Source organism: Odontomachus brunneus, unplaced genomic scaffold (genome assembly GCF_010583005.1).
Source record: "Odontomachus brunneus isolate Ranch 3 - 2012 unplaced genomic scaffold, Obru_v1 Obru_scaffold_005, whole genome shotgun sequence".
Lineage (NCBI taxonomy): Eukaryota > Metazoa > Arthropoda > Insecta > Hymenoptera > Formicidae > Odontomachus > Odontomachus brunneus.
In genome coordinates, this window is record NW_022639455.1 from 1,953,958 (window position 1) to 1,974,639 (window position 20,682).

The window sequence follows — 20,682 nt, forward strand, 5'->3', positions numbered from 1 at the left end:
CCTCCTAGCGCCGCTCAGTCAGCAGCCCGAGGGAGCTGTTACGATGGTCGGTTTACCTAACCTTTATGGAGCGTAAAGTTTTTGTTAGAGCCGTTACCCAGGTATTGTTATTACCGATTCGATCATCGTTATTCTGTTATTATCCACTGCGGATATTATCACACGATTGTCGAGCAGATATTATTATCACTAACATTTAATATTCCAGTATTATTATTTCTTTATTCGATTATTATTTAATTTACTCGGTTATTATTTAATTATTGCTATTACGCATAGGAAAGCAACTCTGGCGTGCCGTTACGACAATTTCTTTACCTCGTCTTTATGCTGTTATTATCGTCGTTGCCCAGTTGTTGTTATTCATTGCCGATTATTCGATTATTATTATTCCCTTATTATCCGCTCACGACTACTATCATACAATTGTCGATTAGGTATTATTATAATTATTGTAAAAAAATAATAATATTCGAATAATAAATGGTAGTGATAATAATACCTGATCAACAATCGTACGATAATATCCGCAAATGGATAATAACTGAATAACGATGATTGTGATTGTTAGTTATTGAAAGAACCGACAACTAACAGTCACGATTCACGCTTACTGAGAAACGATGCGCCAGATCGAAAAAGTTCAATTCTCAGATACCGAAAGTGTAAAGGCATTTATGAATTCTAATGTATATCGGTAAATAAAGATAACGTTTTCTACGTTTTGAATCGTTTTAATCGCCTCTACGTTATCGACGTTTAGCAAGTTTGTCGTCCACTCATCCTTAAGCCGAGATTCAAACCGAGGTGTTTCGAGTCTCCGCTAAACTAATAAGCCGGGATTCGAACCGAGATGTTTCGAGTTTCCGATATTATTCAATTATTATAAAATACCAATTCCAATAAGATGAATTGTGGGGCAGATAGTGCCCTTGACAGATAGTCACCTTGATATTTTTAGTAGTTGCCTAGAAATGCGCGAAAAATGAAATCGGTAGTAAAAAGGCTGTCAGCGACGTCGAAAAATACGCTTCCACGGCTTATTTAACGAACCGTTATTATTAGTAAACTCTGAATTCAACAGGAATAAAATAGAATAAAACTGCATAAAACAGGATAAAGTGGAAAACTTTGTTTTCTTTGAATCACATCGATATCTTCTATAATTGCCGAGAAATAAGCAAAAAATATGAGCGGCGAAAGCTTTAAGTTTGTATATTTATTTATTGTTTTATATTATCCAGTTTCCAAATCTTTTTTCCTTGCAAAATTATGCAAAACGCAGCGCGAGAAAAACGAGACTGACGAGAGATGATCTAGTTTTGCGATAATATCGCCGCTAGCTCGCTTCGTGCGTACGTCGCGTGGTCCGCTCATCACTGATGAGACAGGAATAAAGCGATTGGGCGTCTGTCCTTTTTTAACTTACTTGTACTTGTTACTTAACATTGTACGGAAGTACAACGGCCACGAACCAGGTGCATTTTATCGTTACCACCGTGAAAATGCGCTTAACGAACGTAGTAAAGGCGCACTTTGTTAGATGGCGTCTCGAAAATGCGCCTAACTCTACTAAAATGAAGCTGGTGACCGCTCTCAGGCTTCTCTCTGACTAAAGTCATCTAGCAGAGTCAAACCTTTTTTTTATCAACAGGTGACGTATGGATTTACCTGTAAGCCAGAAAACAGATACATAGATAGATAGTCGAACCTTTTTTAACCGGTTTTCGGAATCTTTTAGCCGAAACTCAAATATTTTTTAACCGGCCTCCGAAATCTTTTAGCAGAGATTCGAATCATTTTTGACCGACCTCCAAAATCTTTTAGCCAAGACTCATGCTTCTCTCTGTTAAGTTCTATAAAGTTCCGCTACGAGCCGCCACCTTATCCTTATTGAAGATCCGAGATCGTAGTACGACTCAACGCCAAGTCAGCAATATTTTCTTATATCAAGTACTTCAAATCGTCCTGCTCCCTGAAAAAGTGAACTAAAATGTTCACGAAACGTCAGAACTAAATACAAGATAGATGCGGCACAAATCCGGAAAATAAGCGAAGTGATAGTACTGTTGTTACAACTTATACACCTTAAAATTTAATGAGTTATAACTTTGGTAAAAATAATGCTAACAAAGTAGTTCAAACGATTAAAGCCCAAGGACGCTGTTTGCTTCAATATTAAATAATTCAATGAAAAAAAATCACATTATAACTTGCAGATATGCAAATTAAAAAGGAAAGTCCGCATTTTTAAATAGTACAAATTATTCTTGTATATAATTTTTTATTCACGCGGTGTAACTTGACAAATTTCATCCGAAATGTTGGATAACATTTGTCGGATCTCAATTTATATTTGTCATTGTAAAAAATAAATAAACTTTGTATTCAATGTAATATGTTTAGAAACAAAAAAATTCAAGCTGCAAAATGCCTCTTAGATCATCTCATTATCATTATTTTGGCGAAAGTTATAGCTTGTTACAGATTGATTATTTGTCAAATTTTTTAAATTGCACAATTCAATACGATACATACGTAATATATTTTGTGAAGAAATCAAGCATCAATTTATCGCACGTACAATACACGATTCTAATATCTGTATCTATCCTAATTTTATTCTCAACATCATCCTATTTTTATAACATCAATGATCTATGATATTAATGAACAAAAATCCCTGAATGTCGCAAGTTTAACGCGTTATTTAATTTATGTAACTAAAATTAACGTTCTTCAATTAATTGCATTTCTAAAAATTCCCTTTTTCTCCCTTTCTTTATTTTCAAATTGAACTCACGAATCCACCACCTCTCACACGTTATTTCCAAGATACGCGCTTTCCGACAGGAAAATCTAGAAGCCGCCGTGATGGAAACGGGAAAATCTCCCTGGCCGATCTCTTGAGAGATTGTCGGTGGCACAAAGCGTTCACGAGACGAGACGAGACGAATCGTGTTTCCCAAATAGCGCATTCATCTTGCGTCGGTCGGGATCCGCTGGTCAATCGTCGGGGATCAGGAGCCCACAATGAAAAATGAAAATTCCAAGTGAAAATACTCATCCGCAAAAAGAGACGCGCGCGACCGTCATTTGTCGTACGATAACGCGAGAATGAGGAAAAAGAAAAACACGAGATAATCGACCAACGAGCGGTTCTCAATTTGCTGTCTTGTGAGATGGACGGAGAGACGAGAATTCGTGAAGAACTTCCGCTTTAATTATTTGAGGCAGATGACGCGATATGGATAATGATGAATGTGCCAATCGACGGGCGAATTTGAGTCACTCGTTTGGGCCAAAGTCACATAAAGACCCGCACTACATTTAATCCGAGAAAGTCCAGCCATTTCGGTGCACGCAGAAGACGCGTCGTATCCGTCACGGTGCGAATACGCCGATTTCCGCGCGTTCCGAATTGTCAGATCCGCTCGACGAGGATCTCGAGCGAATCTTGAGATGCCGATTCTTTTCCGAAAAAGAGGCGGTCGCCCCCGGTTGGACCTTATTGCGCAGCGAAAGGGCAATCAGCCGCAACAGCGAACTGTCTCGCCCGCCTACCATGCGGTAATTAATCAAGCCGCAATAAATTAATTGCCGCTCCGGCAAGAATTAATTGCCATCCCGGCAATAATTATGGCTAACGCAGAAATAATTATCGTGCGGCCCCGGCAACGCGTTGATCCTCGGCCGACGATAATCCGCTCGTAATTCGATACATACGTATATCTCGGCCGATCGTCTCCCTCCCCTCTCTCCCCTCCTGTGGGTCCTTGTTAAAAGAATCCGATTTAATTTCGAATACGAAATAATTCTCGCGATCAGCGAGTCGAAAGCCCTGTTGATGACACGCGGTAAAAGTGAAAACGTAAATAATTCTATGGTAAACAAAGTTGAAAACGAGAGACACAAGGAAGAGATGAATAAAGAGATCAAAGAAAAAAGTAGATAGAAGTATCCTGGATCGTTCCAAAAATTTGGCTCGACATTGAATGTCTTCTCCGACGATAAGCCGGCTATTTTCTATGATAAAAATACGCTGAATACTGCTCAAACGATCATAGATATGTAATAATGATGATTACATGGTTGTTGAATAATTTGTTTCCATCGAGCGCAACAAAGTCTTGCTTGACTAAGGAATTCAATCGGACGTTTCTACTTGTATCATCACGGGTTCTATTTAACCCCTCAAGTGGTATGCCCGGAAAAGTTTCGCGGTAAAATAATAAATTTCTTTTGATTTACTTAAATTACTGAATTCTTTAACCCAGTAAACAGATATATTTACCAGAGTCAGATATATTTTGTATTCTATTTTTCAAAATTCTTCAAAGAGGACAGCAACAAAAAGAGAAACATAAATATACTTATTAAAGAAAAACCGCTCTGGGGAAAATCGTGCAATTATTTTAAATCATTTCATCACTGAAGAGGTCAGTGATAAAACCAATTGTCAAAATCGGCGTCTCGCACTCACCCTTAAGCGTTGGTCGTCACGACACAAATGGGAATCAGCACTGAGGCAAAAGAAAGAGAGATTAGAAAAATATCTAAAAATTATCTCCCTGTTCTCATACGCAATTTACAAAAAATGTCAATGTGCACAGAAGGAAGATCAATCTTCCTCAGTAGAGAATAAGAAGAAGGCGAGCACAGAATAGAAGTCAGAGAGGAAGAGAGAGAGAGACAAATAGGAGCGCGAGACTGGACGAAGGGGACTGAGACGAGGAGAGGGCGGATATCAAAATGAAATCTCGCGGGCTAATAAATACTCGGTTATCGCGGGTAATCGAGTTATCGCGCGATACGGGGCCCACAGGGGCGGAGTTCGCCGGATGCGGACCGCGCCGATACACCACCACCCTCTCTCGTAGCCGCCACGCACGTATATATTCCGAACAGCACACACACGTAAGTGTGAGAGAGAGAGAGAGAGAGAGAGAGAGAGAGAGAGAGAGAGAGAGAGAGAGAGTATGTGTCTGAAAGGGAGGAAGAGACGGAGAGAGAAGGAGAAAGACAAAGAGAGAGTCACGTACATGTATCCGCTCACTTAACGTGCCACTGTGTATACCCCTGCCCCCATCTCTGCCCCGCGTGTGCCGTGTTCGACCGTCGTGTGTATACCGTCCAATAAAGTAGAGGTGTGGAGTGCCGAGATAGCGAAGCCCGCGCGGAAGTTACGTTCCTCGGTCGCGGATCTCGTTCCCCGGGCGCGCCACCACGTTGCGAGGGAAGGTAGAGGTACCCCCGAGGTTTCTCGGATTATCTTCCGGCGAGATTCCGTCGTAGAGACCGCCTCTGATGTACGGCCGTGCGGCAGTAAATCGACGCGCTTCTGCCCCACGCGAAAACGCGATAGCACGGGGTCCTCGCGAAACGCGAAACGGCTCCAGCGAGGGAACGTCGAGGGGTGTGGTGTTCCTCGGCTTCCTCTCGCCTTCCTCGGCCATACGCTCGTTTTCGTCCCGAAGATACGACGTGCGAAACGCGAAGTGATCCATCTCTTATCTCACGCCTCTTAACCCTAATCTGGCACGCCGGAGTCATTTTCGACCCTACCTGATCTTTTATTTTGCACTACCCGCAGACCAGTGAAATGAGAACTCTCACATGCTAAAAGAAAGTTACTGTTGCCAGATTAAGGTGCGCAAAGCATGTGAGGGTTAAGTATGAAAACATTCTTTGGAAGAAATTGCTACAATTTATTCGAAATGAGACTTGATGGGAACAAAATTATTAAAAAGAAAAAACGGGATTACTTCAAAAAGATGAGAAATGAAGAACCTTTCGCGCTCTCTTCCGATGTGACTCTTCGGTTCGATTCACAATTGCCCACGTTTCCTCTGCCTTTCGTTCTTCGACGCGCGCGAGCCATATCGCGCTTGGACCTCGATTATTGTTCACGGCGGCGATGCACGTTTTAAACGATTTATTCACCGGCGTCTTATTTAGCCGTCCGATCGCTCGAGACCCGTATTCAAACGCGCCAACTCGTCCAACGAAAGTATCCCGGCGGCTATCAAACCGCGAGCAATATCCTATCATCGTTTTATCTGAAGAAGAAGAAAAAGAAGAAGACGACGACGACAAGGAAAAAAAGAACGACACGTTTCAGCTAGACGACCGCGCGCGCGATCGATTAAACGATATCGCCTCGAATCGAATCATTTCGCTGATCGTGGCTGTCTGTTTCTCGTTGCGAGCCATAAATAAGATTGTCAGGCCTCGTACCTCGGCGGCGGTGCCGCGGCCGGGTAGGTGCCCCAACTCCGCGCCGTCAGATAAGTCTGATAGATGCACCTCGGTGATTTCCTGCGCGAGGTATAACGCCCGGTCTTCTCGCGTGATCCCACGAAATTTAGCGCCCGCGGCGCGCCGCATTATTGCCCCCGCGATCCAGGGCAATTTGCCGCAACACCGCCGCCGCCGTTGCCGCCGCCATCATCGCCTTATTTAAAACTGCGAACGACGAATTCGCCGTGCGGACGATTCTCCCGTTGCGAGCGGAGAAGTTTCCTAATAACGCCAACGAGCTCGTGAGCGAGGCAACGAACGGCGCCGCATCCACAGACGAATCTGATAAGGGCTCCATTGTGGACCCCGCCGCAATTTATCTTGGTACACGAAGTGTGTCTTGCGACGCGAGCGCGAGCCGCGCGGGCAAATGATGTTTCGTTATTACGATGCGCCGCCGCGATTCCTCGCCCCGAAGTATCTGGCCCTTATCAGACCACCGGGGCAATTTGTCCGTCTCTCGCGCGCGCGGCTCTATCTAAATGTCTAATTAATAATAATTTAATTACACATTATGCCCGCATTCTCCCCCCGTTCGGTTTAGAGGAGGTGGACGGCGGAGGGGGAGGGCAAGGGAGGCTGGCGGAAAGGAGGCGAGTCGGATTAATGATTTGTAAGATTTAATTCTTCCGTAATTTATGTGCGAAGGGAAACTAATTAAGGGAGAATTCTATCTATACATCAGCGGGCTACGCTCCTCGATTAATTGCATAAGCAGCGAATCTCCCTTCGTGCTTCTTTCTCTCTTTCTCTCGTGCCTTTTCTCCATCTCCCTCGTTACCTCGTCATTTTTGCGAATTCGATCCCGTCGTGTCGAGGATAACGCGCGCGCTTGTTCTCTGCCCTCCCCCCTCTCGCCCCATTCTCCCTCCCCGCCGCTTCAGACCGAAAAATAATACATTAAGTGGGAAAACGCGGCGCGCGGGTATATCGAATAGCTGTAATAGAGAGGGCGGGAAAGAGAGCGGCTCGCAACAATCGATAGAACAGTGTCCTATCTTGGCTTCTCGTAGCAGGCCGCTTATCAGGCCCAAATTGGCGTCCTCTTTGCCATGCTAATGCTGTGCCGGGTAGCTCGATACTCGAGAAATCGATATGTACGCGCGGTAACAGGGACGCAGCCTCCAGCTTGAGCGGGGCTGCGGCCTCGTCGGGGCATCGTTCCTTCGACGACGCGAACGTACGCTTCAAAGTCCGAGCGATCTTTTTTCCCGAAAAATCCAAGAAGGCAGGATAATAACACCGTCCCGCGAACTGAGAAATGTCTGCTCTGAATATGCGGTCGTGAAGAGCACGCGGATCTTAAACGGACGCGCCGTAATTGACGCCGAGAAACGTTTCCCAGCCTTCGTATGCATCACCGACTTCACGCACGGCGCAAATTATCGTGACGTTAAGTATTGCAGATCCGTATGCACGTACGAGGAGGGAATTAAAAAATGATTTTGTTTTCTAGAACCGAGATAAAAATCGACGAAATTAGTCAACCTGGGTGTGAAGGTGTAAATTATGCAAATTGATCCACTCCTATATGAAGGATGCGCGTGTTACGCGACGCTTAATTATGTTACGCGTAACAGGCTCGCTTTAGAATATTGTAAGAACACCATCGTGAAGAAACATTAATTTCATAATTCCAGCCGTACTCATATTGTGTGTTGCGTTGTGTGAAAGAAGAAATATCTACGAAATGAAAACATTTATCCTGTGAATGAATTAATAATATATTTACGTAACTCTAAATTTTTAAGTAGAGTAAACAATTGCTTTCATGATAAATTGAGATTTCAAGAAAATGCATATTTTCTTATTTGAAATATATTTTATATCAATGTAAGTAAATATATATTACTGGCCCACCTACTTCTTTTACTTCTTAAATATTTTTCCTTTCGGTGCGATTACTATTCCAGCATTAACGAAATAAAAATGGAGATACTAGATCAAATTAAAAGAAAGAGAAGAAGAGGAAGATTGATAAAATGAAACTATAGAACGAGTCACGCGCGCACACACGTGTATATTTAGCAAGAATTGAAGAATTTTTCGCGAAAACACCAGCACGTATTCGCGCACGTCGACGAGACGCTCAGTGAATGCGCTCCTGGGGAAGGATGCATCACCTCGTTCCACGAGAGCGAGCTGCATCCTCCCGACGAATGAGAGTAGCCGCTTACGAATTAGCGAGCGCAGCAAGTCCCGGCTAACTTACAGGGTGTACCTAAGCGGAGGCCTTAGGGATACTAACGAGCGCGTGGACGCTCGTTAAGGCCGGAGAATGCGGGGTAGCCGGCGTTAACGAAATTTACGAAGCCGACCGGCTGTAACGAGTTCGAGGCTGGGGAAGAGTACATGCTGCAAGCGACGAAGGATATCGCGATAGTCGAGAGAGAGAGGAGAGAGTGCGCGAGAGTGAGAGAGAATCTTAATCCCGCGCGATCGCGCCTATTACACCGCCGCCGCGTCCTTTTTTCACGCCCCCTTCCGCTGAAAGTACCCTTCGTATTTTTCTTTTGCCACGGCCCATCCCTCTTCGTCGATTTCGTCGGAAACGACGATACGTTTCTCAAACGAGTTCATGATTTCCCGAAGGAAGGAAAAAGAAACCGACGACGCGAAGGACGAAGTGAAGCCACGAAGACCAGACTGAAGATTCATCCCATGGTCCTGGGCACGTATTATGGAACTCCTCGGAATGGGGATTCCGATCGGAATTATTCCGTCACTCCTCGGATTTTCATTGACTTTTCCAGAGAAAACGAAATTATTCCGATCGGAATCGATTCCGCAGAGTTCCATAATATATACCCCGATCGGGTTGATCCCAATCAGTTGCCCGGTTTGGACAAGGTGATATTATCGAGTCCTATTAAGTCATGTGACTCAGCGTGGTAATCGGGGTCTTATTAATAACAAGGATTATTAATAATTAGGACTTTATCATTAAGGCCCGACACGTCACTTTAGAGAGACCAGAGATGTTATTATAAACTTGTTCTTGGATTCTTATAAAGTACTCTCTTCCTCTCCGTAATACGCGACCAGATAACTGATTAAGATCAACCTGATCAGGAGCATGGGACAAATTCCCAGTCGGGAAGAACGAAAGGAAGAACAGCCGACGACGAAAGGCGCCCGGACGACTGTGCGAATTTCAGTTTTCGGGTACACGCGAGTTATACTTTGCCGAGACTGATTCGCGTATATCGCGAGCCGAAGGGTCTATTTTGAGCGCAGATGAGGAAAGGCAGCGCGCGAGGCAGCGCGCGAACGAACGTATCTCATTCCGTGACGAGAATAACTGCAATTTCATTGTAGTAACTAACACGAACGGTGTAATGTAACATGAGTGAATAATTGGACGGGGAAGAATTTGCAAACTTCGCGAAGGCACGGCTCGGCTTCGCATTCGCCGTTCTAGCCGAGTGTCGGATTCGCGTTCAAGTTTACGAGGTGTTAACACGCCGCTGACAATGCGTCATTACGGTGGCCGAGCTTTGATGGCCGCCGAGGGTGTGTGTGTGTGTGTGTATGCACATGTGGCGTGTGCGTATGTACGTCTCGCGGTGAATTTCTATTTAAAATGTCAATTAAAAAAAAAAGCGCGCACGCACATTAAAACCGCAAGCAGCGAAGCCGCAGAATCGAAATCGCCTGGGAGAACGAAAAAGATGACGGCGGGAAAGAGGCGAACGCGTTTTCGAAGCGCGCGTCCGTGGCCGACAACTGCTTCTCATCGGAATAATACAATTCACGCGGATATGTTGAACCCCTTCAGTACATCCTACCGCGTATATTGACTCAAGTCACACAAAAAGAAAGAAACGGGAGACGGAACTATCGACGTAAGGCGTACGCAAAATCAATAATGTGCTGACAGCTGACAGAAAAGAAAGGTGGATGTCACTTACAGTTAGTTTGACGCTAACTATACCTTGTTATTCTAACAACAAAGTGCTGCTAACAATATGCATTATGATGAGTTGCATTATTCGTTTATATATTTACTTCGTGTTAAATTAACACAAAAATTTCAGTAGATCAAGTGAAACATGGAAAATATGTTGAATTTAATACGAAATTTTTTGCATTGTAAAATTATTATCATTAACGTTGTAGTATGACTTACTACAAAAAATGGTTCTGATTACAATTCTTTCCCTGTACGTGATTGTAGTCACAAATACTTTCTTCTCAGCTTCTTTCATGCACATTTAAACGAAGAGAAATCATCTTTGCCGATACTAATCGTATTTTTCCTTGTATGTACTTTGTGGTATCTTCCTGTCACTTTCTTATGTCTATCCTAGTGGCTCACGTAATTACTAATTGATTGAGGATCCGTGTTACGTCTAGGATGACCCAATATCAACTGATGGCCTCTTTATTGCCGATACTTCGTCTTCGTTCTCCAACGAAGTACGAAGATCGACCTAATAATGAGCTTCAACGATCGCCCCGGAATCACGTTGACGCGAGCTCCTCGCGCTGGTCGGGCGAAAAATGAATACATGATTCACGAGCCGTGCGCACGCCAACCTCGGCGGAGGAGCGCAGGTATCGCGGCGAATCGATAGACGATTAATTCCATCAGCGCCGATGATGATTCGCGGTCTTCATCCGCTTTGCATTTTCATGTCACGCGAGCTTCCCCCTCAGACTGCTCTCATTTAGTTCCTTCCCCCCATAATTATGAGGTAAAGAGAGCCTCATTATAGACACATCCAAATTCCCGAGCCTGCGATCGCGCGCAACTTCCAGCACGTAAATCAATACTACTACTCCACACCGACGTCGCGAAGAGCCAACTGTGCCAACTCGTGCGCATCCCTCGTGCCGGATCAGCGAGCAGGTCTCGCAAAAATTGGGAAATTCGTGCGAAGTAACCCCTGGATACCAAAAAAGTACAAAGAAGGTGAGAGGGACCAATCAAGACGTAGCGACCCGCATAGTCCGGCGTGTGTTGGACATGCATCTTCGGCTCACCTAACCGAAGAAGATAGATGCAAAGAGGCTATTCCAGTTAAGTGTACTAGCAGCTAAGAGAGTTGGATCGCGTATGAGCGTACGGTGCGGTCGGAGGGGACGTGTAGAACGAAGGCGAGGCAGACGGAATGAAGAACACAAGGAGAGGAGCGACTACGAAGGAGAAAGAGAAAGAGAGCACGAAACAAGCGGCAACGATGACGACGACGAAGACGACGGTGGGTGTTGTTGGTGGGGATAAAAGCGAGAGGGACAGACACCGGCAATAAAACGATCGACTGAGCAGGACGGAGGTAGCGGCGGCATAGGCCGCGGAGCTGGATCACCTATGGGCAGAGACAGGACTCGCGCGCGGAAGAAACACGGAGTACACGCTGAGAGACGGAATAAAGTCCGCGCGGAAGAGAGGGAGACGCGACTGCAGCAGCCACTTCGGTAGACTCTATATCCAACAACCTCGCTGTGTTGTAGGGGGCGGAAGGAGGGCTGGTAGAGCGAACAGGGGACGGCAGAAGGGAGGAGGCAGGGGGAGACCATCTCTCCGAGCGAGCAACGGAGAAGGCTATAGCCGTCGCGCGCGGAATTGGTAGGGTGAGGCAGAAGAGTGGAGGCAGAAGAAGTGGGACATGACAAGCACCTATGAGGTGAACCAGCGAGACACCGGCACCAGGTAGTGGGGTAAGCCAGGGCGTTCCGGAATGGCGAGTTCGCGCGTCCAACACCAGATGTCGAGCTAACTCACCCCACGACCACGTCCAGGTCTCTACGGGGTCAACGTGGAGGCGTGCACGTGTACGGGTATACACCCAGAAACGCCCATCGCGAGCCCTCCCGCCGCTTCCTCGCCGCAGACGTTCCGCGGCAACCAACTGGACAACCAGCCCTGTCTGGTTTCACGGCGTCGCACACTACGGCTCCGTCGAGAAAGACCCGCGTCTCCACCAGCAGATCCGCGACCGAAAGGTATTTCCACGTTCCACACGCCGGTACGTGTCACGAGCCGGAAGGACGGCCTTCTTATTCTCGCCGCGGATACCTCCGACTGCTGAACATTGGACACTACAAGCAACCCGTCCAAGGAGGACCTGTACGCGACTGTTGCCGCGTTCAGGACATCAGTGACATCGCTGCATGGCTCTCCTAGGAAACCTCCGACCGATTAAGGATCAGGAAACATGTGAGAGTGCCTGTTAGGGATAGTACAGCGAGAACCACAGAAGGATACATCACGTCGGACAATGGCAAGACACTCCCAACAGGGACTCGCGGATTGAGACTAAGGATTCGCTCGTTCAATGAGTGTAGGGTCCGTTTGAGATAGTTTGTGGTGTAATATCACCGAAAAGTCTACAAGAAAGAACGGAGTGACCATGGGAATGGAACGGAGTGTCAATGTCGCTCGCGAACAGTCCGCGAAACTGTCCGTCGGAATGCAGCAGGGTAGGAACGCAGCTTAGCTAGACCCCAAAACGTCCAAGTAATCATCGAAAGTGTGAAATTGCGAGAAAATATCAAGTAAAAGGTTTACACTAAATCGTCGTGTTACGACCGGCCTGATCGATCATGTCCATCAAGAAGAAGTCGTGAAAGAGCGTCTCGAGTAGCTCGTGACAAGGACACAGAGCCGAGGATGACGTCGATCAGTGCTACACGGAGCGTTTCAGGGTAGGTCGTGCCAGACGATGTGAGAACTCTGGGGGGAAATTGGTAGTCGATTCGGACAGGTGTACTGAGCGGAAGAGGGCATCATGAGATTTTCGCGGTCCGCGAAAATATCGTTGTGATCGCGTCGGGACAGCTGAATTGATCTGCACGCGGCGGGTGCTACCTCTGGAGAAAATGTCGAGCACACCTCCGGAGCCGGTGAGTCTAGACTCTGACTTGCCGGAGGCCAGATCAAACCACCTGGCGTTGCGACTGGAACGGGAGGACGCGGAGAAACGCGACGAAACGCGAGTAGGGACAGAGTGCAACGCCGACAGCGATTGCGAGAGCGACACGAGCGAGGTGTTGAGCGTCGGTAGCGAGCCGACGCCGAGCAGCGTGGTCGGGGTACGCGGCTCCGTCAGATACGATCAGGAGTCCGCGAGCAGCCGGGGTGAGTTTCGCGATGAGGAAAACACGAGAACATCGGCGACACCGTCGCCGTCCAGCTCCACTAGCTGCAACGACCTCTATTACCAACGTACACCCGGCAATCACATAGCGGCACCGAGTCCACCCGGCTACAGCCAACCACCGTCGTCTCCTACGGCATCTTCCGTCAGATCCCCGGCTTCCTCATCGGCCACTGCCTCGTCTCCAGGTCGGCCGGAAGCCACTCAAGAGGCTATCGTACCCAGGTACCAATCCAGTCATCAGCAACACCTCCTCTCTCGATACTCCTCCAGGGAAGCCGAGATTTCCGACTACCCGGCGCGCGTGCAGCACGGCCTAAGCCATGAGATCGTTTACCCGACCGTCGAGAGGTTGCACCGCACACCCATAAGCGTGCCTCTAGTTACGAGACTTTCGTTGTCGCCGCCGTCGGCCATGACAGTCACCGGGCTCCAGGCAACGACGCCCGTTCTCCATCCTGCCGCCTGCAGGGACCCACGGGAGGCCACCTCGCTGATGCCGCACCACAGCCAACACCTGCACCATGCGAACGCCCACACCACGCATCTGCATCAGGGCTCGCAGGTGCAGCATGTGCCGGCCAATTCGGTGCACCAGCATCGGCTGTCGGTCAGCAAGCTCCTGCAGCGAGATCCCGGCAGCCCGGCCTCACCCGGAGGCACCACCAGGGAGGAGAACGGACGCACCTTGGCCGTCGTCGCCGCGAACGGCCTGCAGAACAGCATCGGCAACAACGGCAACCACCATCACCATCATCACCATCACAACAACCACAACAACAACAACAACAATCTGCAGCATCAGGCGGGTCTCAAGTTCAGTATAGACAATATTCTCAAGGCGGATTTCGGCCGGAGGATCACGGATCCTATCTCCTTGAAGAAATCTCGACCCAAAAAAGTGGTCTCGCGGCCGATTGATCTGACCAAGGACTTCTTGGAATCGTCCTCCGATACTTCCGAGAGAAACGGCACGGAGACGACAACGACAACCGCGACGACCAACGCGTCTCCCACGGGCGTCTCACCCGGAAACCCGGTACCCAACTCTACCGGAACGACTACCAGCACCGACCCTGGGAAGATGCTGTGGCCAGCGTGGGTCTACTGCACCAGATACTCGGACAGGCCTTCCTCGGGTGAGTAGTTGTCTCTCTACTTGAGCGATAGCCCGCCGAATCCAATCGGCCGACTGACTGGTTTTCGTCCCAGAATTACCCTACGCTCGTCATGTGACGATAATTAACGGCACCATGTGTTTGCTTAAAGAGTCGGACGGTTTATCATGGACTCGGACGTGATCGATAAAACTGGTCGGTTCGATCAGCCGCGCGAGACGCCCGTCGCGACGAACGACCGCGATTCATCACAGGCAATGCGATGATTTACGTCGTCGCTGAAAACCGCATTACACAGCCTCGTGAGAATGCGAACACTCGTGCGTTCTTTTTTCTCCCTTTCCTCTACACGGGAATATATTAATGCGAAAATATAATGCGCCGGAAGAGCCCGCATAATAACGCGATTAATCAAAACTCATTCCCGCGTTGCGACGTGCGCCGTTCACGTAACGCGAAGATTGAGCCGAACGTATGAGCCTGGAACGCGATCTGGCGAAATGCGGTATTTAGTCGTAATTAATTCGGCCAATTAATTCGGCAATTAATCAATTAATTCGGCCGAATGCCGTGGAACGTTCAACGACGTTGAGTGGGAAAACGAAACTTTTCTCTCCCCTCTCTCTCTCTCTCTCTCTTTCTCTACGTATTCATTGTCGGTGTGAGCGCGATTGCTCAATAACCGCCGATAGAACTTCTCATTAGGCGCGTACATAATGGCTTTTAAATACCGAATGTATATAAATTTCTCAGTCGAAGAAGAAAATATTCGCGCAGCTCCGGGAGAAAATGTTTCTCGCCATTGTGCGAGGTAACGTTTGTTAAACGGCCGCAATTTACTACTGTCACGATTGATGTGTGTGCGCACGTGTGTGTGTGTGTGTAATACACGCCCGTTCGTGGAATCGGAGGGGCGGTGGGGGAAGGGGGAATTGGTTGCCACGTTTTTTAGATAATAATTAATTAGTGAAACACGCGTTAACGCTCGCCGCAACACTTGCGCGTTTTCATAGGCGAATGCGCGACCGCAACTGTGCAAATATATATTGTATAATTGTGCTGCGCTCTCTGGGAGGCGCGGGAGAATAATCCCGCGATTCGTAGCGAAACGATTTCTCTCATACTGCGCGCGTGTATTTCACGCAAATACGCAACACTTTGGACACTCTTGCGAAACGAAACTAATGATTCCAGATTATCGATTGCACAATTTCATTAGAGAGTATTTGTCGAGCGTAGTAGAGTCTTCCTCTCTTTCTTTCTCGTCCCGGCAGAGGTCGATTTGAGAGGATGCACGGACGCGAGCAGGAATCGTTCCGCGCGAGGGATCTATTTTTCCAATCAACGGCTCGCGCGATATATCGAACGACTCGCTTCGTTATTGGATGGTCAATTATCATGCGCACTTCGCGCCGAAACAAGTGTGCGATTGCCGGCGTTTTTTGCAACTTTGCACGGATAAGACGGTCCTTTCAAGTGACACAGGAAAACGTGTAATTACTTCACTTCCCGCACGAGTGCCAGCTTGATGAATGATAGAAAACGTTTCTTCGTGTCGTTCATATCTGATATACGCTTATTGTCAGGAAACAATAGTTAAGCAGTCGGAGAAATAGCCGCTCTCTGCCTCATAAATCAAGCACGGCCATTTCTCACCCGAGTACTCGAGCAACAATTTTCTAGGCGGATTCAATGCCTCGCGCGTCGCGTTGCGCAAAAAGCGAAGAGAAGACAAAAGGAAGGAAAAAAGACACACACACATGCAGGAGAATTCGACGAATAAATCTATACAAATCGAAATGCATTTGTCTTCTCTCTGCCTTTCTTTCTCTCCCGCACGCTTCACAGACTCCGCGTTTTACATTGTACCGCGACGATTTATTCGCCACAAATTGTTGCACAAACGAGATTAAGACCGCGATCGCGCACGAAAAGAATTAAAATACGCCCGAGATTGTAACGCTCGCGACGGTTAGTGCGGCCATCGTTCAACGTGTATTCACGATATCTAATATTAATGCGTGTCATTAGAGAGTTTTTACGACAATATGTATGTACTTTTTTAATACACATCTCCGCGTGCCGTAATTAATGCGCTCCGAGTAATAACGGCTTTCCCGACGCGAGAGAGCGCCGTCTCCCCTCATCGCGTGAACCTTGTAATCGTAATAACATCGGCCGCGACGCCGGCGCGCCGATCATTACGGCAAACACCGTGACGAATAGATAAATATTACGGCGGGAGAGATGTTATTGGATCACCTAGTCCTATTATGTCTTTACAAGGCGTAATTTCGCGACGGGGCAGATAAGCGCGGCGCGGCCAAGCAGTTAAAACGACGACTATAAAATCTAATTACCGTAATTGAACGCGCTGTAGTCCCGCGTGGCGAGAGTCCATTGATATCATGGTAAGCGTATTCCGCGCCGGTATTCTTTTCGCGCGTTGCCGGTCGCGCGCGCGCGTTAATATCCGCAAATAAGCGCGATACCGTCGCGCGACACGGCTGGCAATTTCTAGAGTGTTACGAGAAGGAGCGCGACGATATGTGACGTCGACGAGGGAGAGCGGGACGAACGAATCTAATCAGTAACGTACTTGCCGGACACACGCGCGCTTTACGAGACTTTCACACTCGCGGTAATTGGATGGAGTTGAAGCCGAGTTCCTCTCCTATTATTGACTACTTATCGGCGACCGTGCACACGAATATCTTTCCCTCCCTGCAAACGCGCGTCTAAAGTGCACGTCCGAGAGGTCGGCAGTTAGATATTTGAGCGTGAGTTTTCTCACGCATGCTCTCAGTTTGACACGAGTCGGAAAAAGGAGGAGAAAATTGTATATGCGATCGATCACGTCTCGCGCGGCGCTCTCTGATAAGATTTCAACTCGACTTCCCCAGCCCCGCCTTCTTGCGTCGTTTCCCCGGCGACCTACGGAATAACGTAATTGATTACGAGAGCGTTATTTCGCGAGTAGACGCTATCAACGGCTTATCAACTGTCAAGAACGCTCGGCGCGAAAAAGCCACGCTTGGCGTCGGCCGTTCGTCGCGCGAGCTGTCACCGTCTCGGAAAGAAAATCGCGGCGCATAATGGGAAACATAACATGGGAAAGTGCGCCACGATCGTTGATCGATCGATCAGGGCGACGCGTCCACGCTCATCGCCTGTCTCCTCAATGGCACGAATGGCGATACGATATTAAGAAAAAGAAGTGACTCAAGTAGAAAGTTTCCTAGGATCGCATTGAATACCCCAAATAATTGTAGGTTCTAATTGGCAGTACAATGTTTCAAACACGCGAGACTCTAAGTGTGAAAAAGCCAAAGTTTCCCCAATATTCTTCCCTCTGGTTCATTTTACATTCGAATCAAGCTATATCTGGAGAAATCTTTCCTCCAAAATTGATCTATACTTCACTAAAATATTATATACTACGAGAAAATTTATCTAAAAAATAGAGAATACTTATTCGGATACTGAAGACATACTTGCTTAACTCCAAATTCTTTTGTTTAAACAGAATAAACAATTGCCTTCATGAAAAAGTGCAACGAATTTTTAGGAAAATGTAAATTTTTAAAAAAATATCAGTACGAAACAAAATATGATATTAAGATGACTGCTAGATTCTAGATATGCATAAAAGAAAAGAAAGGACGAATTATATAAGTTGCGCAGTTTTAAACAAGCCCAACAATGGGCTGTCGTAGGTTAATAGAACGCTGAAATAAATTCGCGGATAATGTTCACAGCTGCAACAATGTGAGAGCAAGAGAGAGAGAGAGAGAGGAGAAGAGCGGTGCAATAAAGCCGGTGCAGTATCGCGCGCTAAAATCCATTTACGGAAAGTTATGGCTAATTAGTTTCCTCGGGACCTATGCGACGCGCACGGGCGATTTCCCGTTAACGAGACGCGAATCGGTGCCACACACGGACACACGCGTACATCGTAGGGCAGCACTCGTCGGTAAAGAGGTAACACGCGAGCGGCAGCGTATTTGCGCGGGTGAGAATTTGAAAAATCTGCATTCATCGGCACGTTTCACATCGCCGGGCAGGCGGACGGGCTCGCGCGTTTCGTCGACGCGCCGCTAAACTCGTTACGTACCGTCGACGAGAGTGCGCGAATCGACGAGCGGATCCGCGACGGCACACACGACGACACAGGAATGCGACGGTCGCGCGGACGTAATTAACGGGCGTGCTCGCGTGCCGATACATTTCGCTGTGTCGTGCGGAAACTCGAAACGACATTTCGAAACGGCCGGATCGCTCGCGCGAAAACGGCGCGTCTCGCGTCGAATAATCGCGTCGTGGAAGAGCCTGCCAAGAGTCCCGGTCGCGACGCTGCACTGTCAGCGAAACCGTCGCGGGAATACCGCGTTCTCTAAAGTACAATCAGTGTATTCTCCACTGGAATGTTGTACTTAGTCAGAAGTATATCACCGCAATCACAGTAAAAGCTCGCTGAAGAAGTCAGTTAATAGTAAACGTACCTTCCTATCGTTGATGCATTTTGCGAGAGCATAGACAGTGCTATTTGCACGCGAGACGCATAAAAGCAGTTAATTCCTTCGTTACAAACACGGAAAGTTAGAAAGAGAGAGAGAGAGATAGAAATTTTACATAAGATATAATTTACATTTGTATATTATATTTGTTGATTAGCGATGAAATAACCTTTTTATTGAATTAATCAATAATACTTTTATTGATTCACTTAGGCCCGCATTAATTATTTATTATACTAACTATTATTATTAATAGTTATCACTTGAGCCTCGTCCCAAGTGAAATATTCAGAATTCAATTCAGAGTTGAGTGAGAGTTGTTCAATTGAATCGTGATCACAGATACACAAATGTCACGTACAATTCCACTGAAAGACTTGGATCTGTCTGAATAAAAATCTGAGTATCTCGCACGAGACAAGCCCCAAGTGACAACCGCTAATACAGGTCTTACTTGTTAGTCTTACTCACTGAGAAAGCGGGATCGTCGTTGTCAGGAGATCAGCGAGTAAGAGGTCAGCGAGACGTTGCATAATTCCTATTAACTCGATTATATGTTTAAATAAACTCTAAATAAACGAATAAATACAAACATTCAGATAATCAACAGGGGTAATCATAGCGAGCGATCGGCTGGGCGAAAAGCGACGATGCACCAAGCCTCAACGAAACGTTCGCGGCTAAATAGAGGTATTAATTCGCGGGGTCGATTCCCGTTGATTCCCGTTTCTTCCCTTCAGTCTCTCGCTCTCTTTCCCACCGTCTCTCTTTCTCTCTCTCTCTCTCTTTTATCCCCATCGCCGATCGATCGCGAGCCAGAGAACCGATACACGTGCGTACATACAATTGGCATACGTGTATTGTATAGCCGACGAGCGTTCGGCTCCGTATCGGGCGGTCTCGAGGGATCCATCGATCTTATTAAGGTTAAATCGAAGGTGCCTCTCGTTCTCCGCGACTGAACACGATAACAAACCCGAGCTAGAGCCACGCACCAGCCGGACCCGGCGTACACGGTGGCCCCGCGGGCGATTACAAAACCTATGAACGGCTTCCGTTCGTTCCCCGAGATCGTGCTGCGTCGTCTCGGATGGTACGACCGGCGATCGCGCGCCTCGTTGCATTTCCTCTCGCCCGTCCTCGTCGCCTGCGACAAATGTGATGTCACCTTCTCGCATCTCCTCATTGGCGCTCGCGCGTCCAACGAATTATCGATACCGCTCGAAAATCCGCGCGTTAATTCGAGCGCGATCCGTGGCCCCGTCAATTACAGAGAAAGACGTTCACAGCGAGATAATCGTACGTTAATCACGCAACGAGCCACGTGCCAGCTTCCGTTTCGTCAGATAGCGGCGGCGGCGAAGAAGCGAGATCTCGGGAACGGGTGTTTCGTTCGCCCGCGCGACGTCGTTTCGTCATCCCGACGTCGAAATCCCGCCTAACGACCTATTAATGACTCCGGGTAATTATTACTCTTGTCCGTGGTCCATCACGCGCGCTGATCGAAGAAGCTCCTCTCTTGGCGTACACAAAAGCATAGAAAATGAGATTCCGGCTGGAAGCGGATGATAGGAAACAATCACGTCGTCGCTCTCTCTCTCTCTCTCTCTCTCTCCCTCTCTCTCTCTCTCTCTCTCTCTCTCT

The 20,682-nt window shown here is 47.5% G+C and overlaps 1 protein-coding gene and 1 long non-coding RNA gene across 5 annotated transcripts in view; one reads left to right on the forward strand and one right to left on the reverse strand.

The window, feature by feature from the left end:
• Positions 1-1,826: 1,826 nt before the first annotated feature.
• LOC116848785 overlaps positions 1,827-20,682 on the reverse strand; it is a 113,925-nt gene continuing 95,069 nt past the window's right edge. The window contains exon 5 of the long non-coding RNA XR_004379018.1: positions 1,827-1,975. This is a non-coding gene — a long non-coding RNA (uncharacterized LOC116848785). The remainder of the gene's footprint in view (positions 1,976-20,682) is intronic.
• LOC116848767 (homeobox protein invected-like) overlaps positions 12,071-20,682 on the forward strand; it is a 97,307-nt gene continuing 88,695 nt past the window's right edge. For 2 of the 4 annotated variants that reach the window (XM_032825215.1, XM_032825244.1), the window contains exon 1: positions 12,072-14,542. In XM_032825215.1, the coding sequence (XP_032681106.1) occupies positions 13,126-14,542 (1,417 nt within the window). In that variant the 5' untranslated portion in view covers positions 12,072-13,125. Of the gene's footprint in view, positions 14,543-20,682 lie in introns of all 4 variants that reach the window. The other 2 variants (XM_032825232.1, XM_032825224.1) reach the window with 2 other exon arrangements.